This window comes from Uranotaenia lowii, chromosome 3, assembly GCF_029784155.1.
Source record: "Uranotaenia lowii strain MFRU-FL chromosome 3, ASM2978415v1, whole genome shotgun sequence".
Taxonomy (NCBI): domain Eukaryota; kingdom Metazoa; phylum Arthropoda; class Insecta; order Diptera; family Culicidae; genus Uranotaenia; species Uranotaenia lowii.
Genome location: NC_073693.1, coordinates 307,261,937 through 307,269,655, shown reverse-complemented (window position 1 = coordinate 307,269,655; position 7,719 = coordinate 307,261,937). Strand labels below are relative to the sequence as shown.

Sequence of the window (7,719 nt, the reverse complement as noted above, 5' to 3'; positions counted from 1 at the left end):
TGAATTTTATACTAATTAAACTTGAAAAAGAAATTTAATTCGATTTTTTAAAAAACGATTTCACCGATTCACACGCGTTTTCCCTTGACCAAATTTTGACCGTATCACCCTTAATTCCCTTTCGTTTACTTAGGAGAAGCAAACAGCTCGATTAAGAATCCGATTAAGAATCGTTCCGGCTCTCCCAGCCAAGTAAGCTAGCTTGATTTAAGTCGTACAATAACTTACCAGGTTTGGTATTCTGTTAACAGCATTTGCCAACCGTATAAGAGTTGTTCCGGTTGTAGGAGAAGCTATTTCCAACACTGATTTGTAAAGTCATACTACAAATATTAGTTACGTAATCTAGATCTAATCGTAACTAATAAAATTACAGCTTGAAGCTGCTTTATCGCTATCGAGACCAGTGTTATTTTTCTCTACATACAACTCGGAACACCGTCCCTCCATGAAGCCTGTAAGTGTTGTTGCACGCTTGTCCAAAGCAAGTCGCAGGGAATGTCACTCAAATGATCGGAAAAACCCTTTTTATTGCACTTCTCGTTAATTTATTGGAAACGTTATTTGCACCACTGCCGCTGTACCTCCCACTCTCATATAACTAGGCTATCCTGTAGGGCCTCGTTCTTGTTGACACGACGAATTGACCAGGAACTACCGCAGGAACAATCGGAGCCAGGCGCGAGGCCACGATCTGGTAAGTGGCCGGGTTTTGGAAACGCTTTGCGTTTGTTCTTCCGTGTAGTGCGCCGATTCGGAGCATGGACACCCAAAGATTGTAAGGTGGCTAGTAGATTGTCGGCTGCATCTAAGCGTCAGGTTTGAGGGGTCTTAGTTTCGAGAGAACTTGCATCAGGAATCAAGTCCTTAGGGCGAATACAAAATGGCGGTCCTCCGGTTCACTGGCTTACCTGCTGTCAGATCAGGTCGTTGTCTTCGTCTCTCTCGGAACTCGGAACCCGATCGCTGTTTGTTGTTCTCTCTTCAAGCGTCGCTGTCAATCGTTGTTGGCTACCAAGCGGTTTCGGTAACGTAGGTGTCAGCCACCTGGTTGTGGTTTGATGAGGCATGGTAGTTGTGTGCTATTGACGTGTGGCGCTGTCGTCGTTTTGGAGGTTGCATTTTTGGGGAAAAACCTCACACCCAAATGACACCCACTGCGATTCATCACACCATCACCCAAATCTACGTTACCTGCGAATAATCCCTAAAACCTTGGTGGGAGCGTTATCTGGCGCTTACAAGCCGGCCTGATGACTTCCCACGAATCTGTTTGCTTGAGGCATTAGGCGGCGGAGTAGGATTCGCGACATCGGCATTTAGGACAGTAATCGCTCGGTAGTTCTCACAGTCCAATTTGTCGCGCTTCTTGTAGATGGGGCATATTACCCCTTCATTCCACTCCTCCGATAGCTGTTCTGTGTCCCAGATCTGAACCATCAACCGGTGTAAGCAATCGGCCAACTTGTCCGGGCCCATTTTGATGAGTTCAGCTGCGATGCCATAATAACATATTGTTTCATCAATTCTTATGACCATTCCTGATTGCTACAATATCAACTTCTCTTTTAATCAATTATATAAGAAAGAATTCTAGAGCTTTGTATCATTAATTGAAATGTATATTCGTTCTTAGGAAATAAAGCATTAAAGACCAAACAGGAAATATCTATCTTCGGCGCAAGGATTTTTCTTGGTATAAATTGTGTTAAAAATTAATTTTCCATGCATATTTTTAGATGGTTCCACAAAACCATTGGCCCTGATAATAAAGGTCATGCTGACGGATCCCTATCTCAAGACGTATAGCGTGTTTCTGAAGGAAAAACTTGCCTACGACAATCTTCTTCCCACCATTTCTCAGATGTGGACGGATGCCGGGGAATCGGTTTCGTTCGGTCCCCGTTGTTGGAAGGCCGTCGAAGGCGAACAGGATGTTTTGGTGCTGGAGGATCTTTGCGCAAGTGGATACGCTATCGGTGATCGGCAGAAGGGTGCTGATCTAGCCCACGCGCACGCCCTACTGAGCAAATTGGCCAAATTTCACGCGGCAACTGCTGTTGATTATCGGAAGGTATGAGGGAAAGTAAAAATTCTTTGACTTTTTCAAAAATAGTTTCTATCATTCTAGAATGGTCCCATAGCTGAGTTATACGACAGGGGGATGTTCCAGGAGGAAGGTCGCGAATACTTTGCTGAGTTTTCGAAAGTGATCACTCCTATTTTCCTCGAAATTTTCAAAGGCTGGCCGGAAGCCGAGAAATACAAGAAAAAATATGTGAGTTTAAATTTTATAAACCATTTTTATACACATTGTTTGAGAAAGTATTTCGATGCAGGAAAAATCGATGGAAAACATTTACGAAAAATTGTACGATGCTACCAAAAAGGATGATAGTGGATTCGTTTGCTTATGTCATGGGGATGTTTGGACAAACAATGCCATGTTCAGCCACAAGGAGACTGGAAAAATCAAAGATGTTTTGTTGGTACGTTTAAACTAAACAGCAAAACTTTTCATGAATTATTAGATTTTATTACATTGCACAGATCGATCTTCAAGACGTTTATTATGGATCACCAATTCAAGATCTTTTCTATTATCTCATCTCTTCAATAACACTCGAGTTGAAAGCAACAAAATTTGACGAACTGCTTCAGTTTTACCATTGTGAACTAGTGAAATCGCTTAAGAAACTACATTATCCAGAAAGAATTCCATCCCTTCGTGAACTTCACATGGAACTTTTGAGGCGAGGATTCCTAGCATTCCAGTGTACCTACGACTGTTTGCCGATTGTGTTGGCCGATAAGAATGAGAATGCAAATTTTGCAAACTTCATGGGCGAGTCTGAGGAAAGTCAAAGGTTTCGGTTAGACGTGTACAGCAATCCCCTGTATTTGGAGCATTTCAAGACCTTGGTGAAACTTTTTGATACCCGAGGGCTGTTGGAGTATGAATGACATGAAACGAGGATCCAAGAAACTATTTTCGTACAATTTCGTGCACAAAATATAATTGAAAAACATTAACAAAACGATGATTTGTTTAAATTTGGATTTTCTCTACCGAATGTATGTATGTAACTTGACCTGGAACAACATTCAGGATGAAAACAGCGATAACGAGTGATGATAGTAATTAGAAAATAAATCGATGTTACCAATATGGTCCGTGTTTTATCTTTGTACGTTTTCCTTATCATTTCCTTTTTAGGTAACGGTATGCTAACCCAACCCCTAAAATGGCCACAATCTGATTCTTGATAAACTGATAGCTAGATTTGGGCACCTGTTGCCGTTATCAGTATTTCCCAAAATGGACTGGTTGTGTTAAGATCACTAAAGGGTGAACACAAAATTATTGCAACACATTCAACAGGGCATAACCATTGGGTAAAAATTAAGCAAATGGTGCACACTTTTTCATTAATGTGTATTGTTTACATGTTGTCAAACTCGATGTCGTGTTTTTCGATTCAACAATTTAAGGATTTACTGAGCCAACGTGATTCCGCCAAAAAGTTCAATTGTTCTCACCAGTACATTAGCAAGACATAAAAAAAATTGTAATTAAGTGCCGAAAGAAGACGAGAGCCCCAGAACACACTGAGGATCAGATTTCGACGCTTAAATCCCAATGCCGCTGGATGATAAACAAATGTTCCGGAAAATGTTTTGTTTTGGACAACTAAAGTTACTTCCCTCTTTCGAATACGCGTTTGTTTAAATTGTTCTTGGCGTATAGCGCTGAATGAAGAGAGCAGCTGTTCTTTTCAGAACGGCTGATTCAGTGCTTCTAGTCATAAAGTGTGAAAAGTCAAACAATCTAGTGTGTTCTGAGTGTTTAGTCACCACCGCTCCATCTTACGATGGATTCCAATTCTCCTTGGGGAGGTCAAACCGGACCACCGGGTTTATCTAACAGAAGGACGGTTCCTGTTTGGATGGACCCAAAAGGATTGTATGGAGAGATCCAGTTCCTGGTTCTCAAGCCCAATCCCGACGCCAAGTTACCCAATCCATTCATCATGGCTAAAACGATCGATCAGGCTGTGGGGAAAATAGATGGAGCCAACCCTTTCAATGGCGGCAGCGCCTATCTTCTGAAAGCTCGGAACCCAAATCAAACAAACAATCTGAAGAAGCTATCTAACCTGATTGATGATAACCCCGTTACCGTCACCCTTCATCCATTACTCAACCTCTGCCAGTGTGTCGTCTCCATCCGAGATGTTTCTGGCCTCACAAACGAGGAACTTCAGGAACATTTGTGCGACCAAGGTGTAACGAAAGTTTATCGCTTTGTTCGCAAAGTAAATGGGAAGGAAGAACCTATCAACACCATGGTGCTGACTATAAAAGGTTCCGTTCCCCCGACCTACATATTTTTTGGATACATCCGTGTCTCAACCCGTCCTCACTACCCTCGCCCGCTCATGTGCCTGATATGCGGCATATTCGGGCATACCCAGCTGCGCTGCCAACACAACCCTGTAGGCCTCACTTGCGGTGAATCCGGTATCTACAAAGAGTGCTCCAAACCACCAAGATGCATCAATTGTGACGGTCCCCATGCTTCAACCAACAGAGTCTGTCCCAAACAGAAGGAAGAGCAGGAAATTGTTCATATCCGGGTGGATATGGGAATTTCCCAAGCCGCTGCCGTAAAAGAATTTCGGTCCCGATATGCATCGTCCCAAAACTGCACCAGCAAGGTCCAGCAACGACTTGATACTTTCGCAGCCAGAAGCCGTTGGACGACAAAGGCACAATCATCAAACAACTTCAGGCCCAAATTATTAAATTGACCAGCAAGATCCAGAAATTGGAGAGAAAACAAGACTCAAGCTCCGAAGTCGATTCTGACAGCACGATGGTCAGTGGTTCCAGCAAATCCACATCCTAGTCAACACCGAAACGCAACCGCAATGGCGAAACATCTGGTGATCAATCCGAACCGAAAATGCATCGACAACTGGTCCAAAAAAGAAACGAGTGTCCCAACCCAATTTCCGAAAAAGTACAACAGGTAACTACCCCCGGCTAACTCCACCTAACACATCCGGTAAGTCAAGCCAACCTTTCTACAATAATGGGGACAATAAATAATTCCTACCCAATGCAGACCCGAAATAGCCCCCCCCCTTACCCTTCACATACTTGTAAAAAAACCACTCAACTTCGCAATTCAATGGAATACCAGAGGTCTACAAGTAAGACTGCCAGATATCCAAAGCATTCTATCTCAGTTCTCCCCATCAGTCTTCGCCATCCAAGATATCCTAACAAACTCTACCCCTCCCCAAAATTTATTTAAAAACTATCAACTTCACACTGTTTATGATTCAAACACAAAACAAGGTGCCGGAATTGCTATCAAAAATGGCCTATCTTACGACCTCGTGAGAGTTGACTCATCTCTATATGTAATTTGTGCAAAGCTCTATCACCCTTTCAAAATAACGGTAGTATCTTTATACATTCCACCCCATATGCCTTTCATTGATTTTAAGCTTGATGAACTGATACCTCAGATTCCTTCTCCTTTTCTAATAAAGGGCGACCTCAATGCTCACTGCACCAGTTGGAGAAGCACACATACCACAAACAAAGGATTCTACCTTGTTTACTCCCACAATCTAACTATCCTTAACAATACCTTACCCACTCGAATTGATCCAGTCTCTGGTAATATGTCCGCCCTCGATGTGACTCTTGTCTCCTTGGAACTCTGTTCCAAATTCAATTGGCAAGTCCTGGATGACTCATATGGTAGTGACCATTTTCCACTGCTAATAAAAGCTGAACACTCCACCCCTGAAGTTTCCGCTCGCCCTCGTTGGAAGTTCGAAGAGGCTGATTGGTTTAAAGCTTAGTTCTTTTAGAAATGGGACACTTTCTTTCGCTAATAACTCGTTAACTGGTAATTGGACATTCAAAATTTTGACAGCATTTTGTTGCCTGTAAAAAGTACTATCGAACCTATTTTTTTTCAAAATTTAAAGTTTACGTGTTATTGAGATATTTACAATGCAAGAGAAAGAGAAAAAAATAATTTTGCACAGTTTCCTTCGAAATCCATCATTATCAAATTGATAGCTGACGATACCGTTGATTATTCAAAGAATAACTGTGTGTAAGTGGTGGAAAAGTATGCAAATATTGTCAAAAATGTCTCCAAAGTTCAAATCATGCTTGGAGTGAAGCACATGATCAGCAACTACGATTAAGGGTCATCAAGGAAGTCATGTCTCATACCAGAATTTTTATTTTTAAGTAAGCGAAAAACTAAGTGTAGATCGCTGAAATGTCCAACAATTTTTTCTCTGATAAGCTGAAAGTGTTGCCTAGTAATGAGTGACTCAAACCTTACCTTGAACAACGATTTTTTGCTTGTTCCAGAGCTCGTAAGCTGTAAAGCCAGTACCGAGGCTAAGGGACAGATGATTTCTGATGAACGACAAAACCTATGAAATACCCTATTTTAAACAAATTCCAGCGTTTGAATCCTATACCATGCCTGCTCGTGCAAGGTCCCGGGTATTTTAAAGTATGTCTTTCCACGTTATTTTGTATAAAATATAATGATTTGCCAAAATTCTGCTCCTGTGAAAAAAAAAACTACAATTTTCAAAACGAAAATTTTTATTTTGGCTGTTTTTAAAAGCCTAAAAAGAGTAATCTTGTTTGTACCCTTGGCAACCTACGATCTATACTACCCGATTATACTTTAAGTTCAATCTCATGATGGTTTGACTTCGTTATTGTTAAATTTTGCCAGCAGAAATTTCATTAAAAACGCTCGAAAAATGGCTCAAAAATAATCAAGATTTGTTAATTCCGAAACAGCTGTCTCCACTAAATTGCCCTCAGTTTCTTTTAAAAGAGAAGTAATGGACCAAAAAGTAGCGGAAATTGAAGGAGGAGGATGTAGCCACCTAAAATACAAATAAGGCAAAGTTTAAGTTTGAAAAACTTATCAATATCATGACTGAAAAAAGTGTGCGCTGGCCGATGGGAGGTACAAAGAATAAAGTAGATTTTTTTCTTACAAAAAACGATAAAAAAAATTTTTCAAATTTTTTCATGAATTATCATAAAATTATCTTCATTTCCTTCATAGAAAGTATTTAGATCAAACGAATGGTTTCTGAGATACACGCATTCCTAACTGTCCCATTTCTAAAAGAACTAAGCTTTAGCTACCAAGCGAAAGTTGACGACCTTATTCAACACGAGAACCCCTCAACGCTATCAGTTTTTACTAACATTCTGCATAAAGCTGCTGAAAATTGGATACCTCAGACCAGAGGTGTATCCGGTAAAACTGCTGTCCCATGGTGGAATTCAGAAGTTCGAGACGCTGTAAAAGTGCGAAGAAAAAGATTAAGAATCTTCTGCTGAAGTCTTCTGCTCTTGAATTATATAAAATTGCCAGATCTGCTTGCCAATCGGTAACTCTCAAAAATCAATACAACTTACTCCTGAACCAACAACATGTGAGCGATCCCTCTGTAATAGCTGAAACCTTCTGCAATCACTTCTCTTAAATGTGCACCTCAGCTTTAACTAACTTCGAACCCTCTTCCCCTGATTCCCACAACACACTTCCCTATAATACAGACTTTAAGCCAGATGAACTTGAATTTGTTCTTTGCAACGTCACAGGCAAATCCGCTGGCCCAGACGATCTGGGATAGCTGTTCTACAAAAATC

At 41.0% G+C, this 7,719-nt stretch overlaps 1 protein-coding gene across 2 annotated transcripts in view; it reads left to right on the top strand.

Moving 5' to 3' along the window:
• LOC129756855 (uncharacterized) overlaps nt 1-3,127 on the top strand; it is a 9,177-nt gene extending 6,050 nt beyond the window's left edge. Inside the window, exons 1-5 of one of the 2 annotated variants that reach the window (XM_055753888.1) lie at nt 436-697; nt 1,740-2,074; nt 2,132-2,278; nt 2,340-2,489; nt 2,551-3,127. In XM_055753888.1, the coding sequence (XP_055609863.1) occupies nt 1,778-2,074; nt 2,132-2,278; nt 2,340-2,489; nt 2,551-2,964 (1,008 nt within the window). In that variant the 5' untranslated portion in view covers nt 436-697; nt 1,740-1,777 and the 3' untranslated portion in view covers nt 2,965-3,127. Of the gene's footprint in view, nt 1-435; nt 698-1,739; nt 2,075-2,131; nt 2,279-2,339; nt 2,490-2,550 lie in introns of those variants that run through there. The other variant, XM_055753887.1, reaches the window with a different exon arrangement.
• The last annotated feature ends 4,592 nt before the right edge of the window (nt 3,128-7,719 follow it).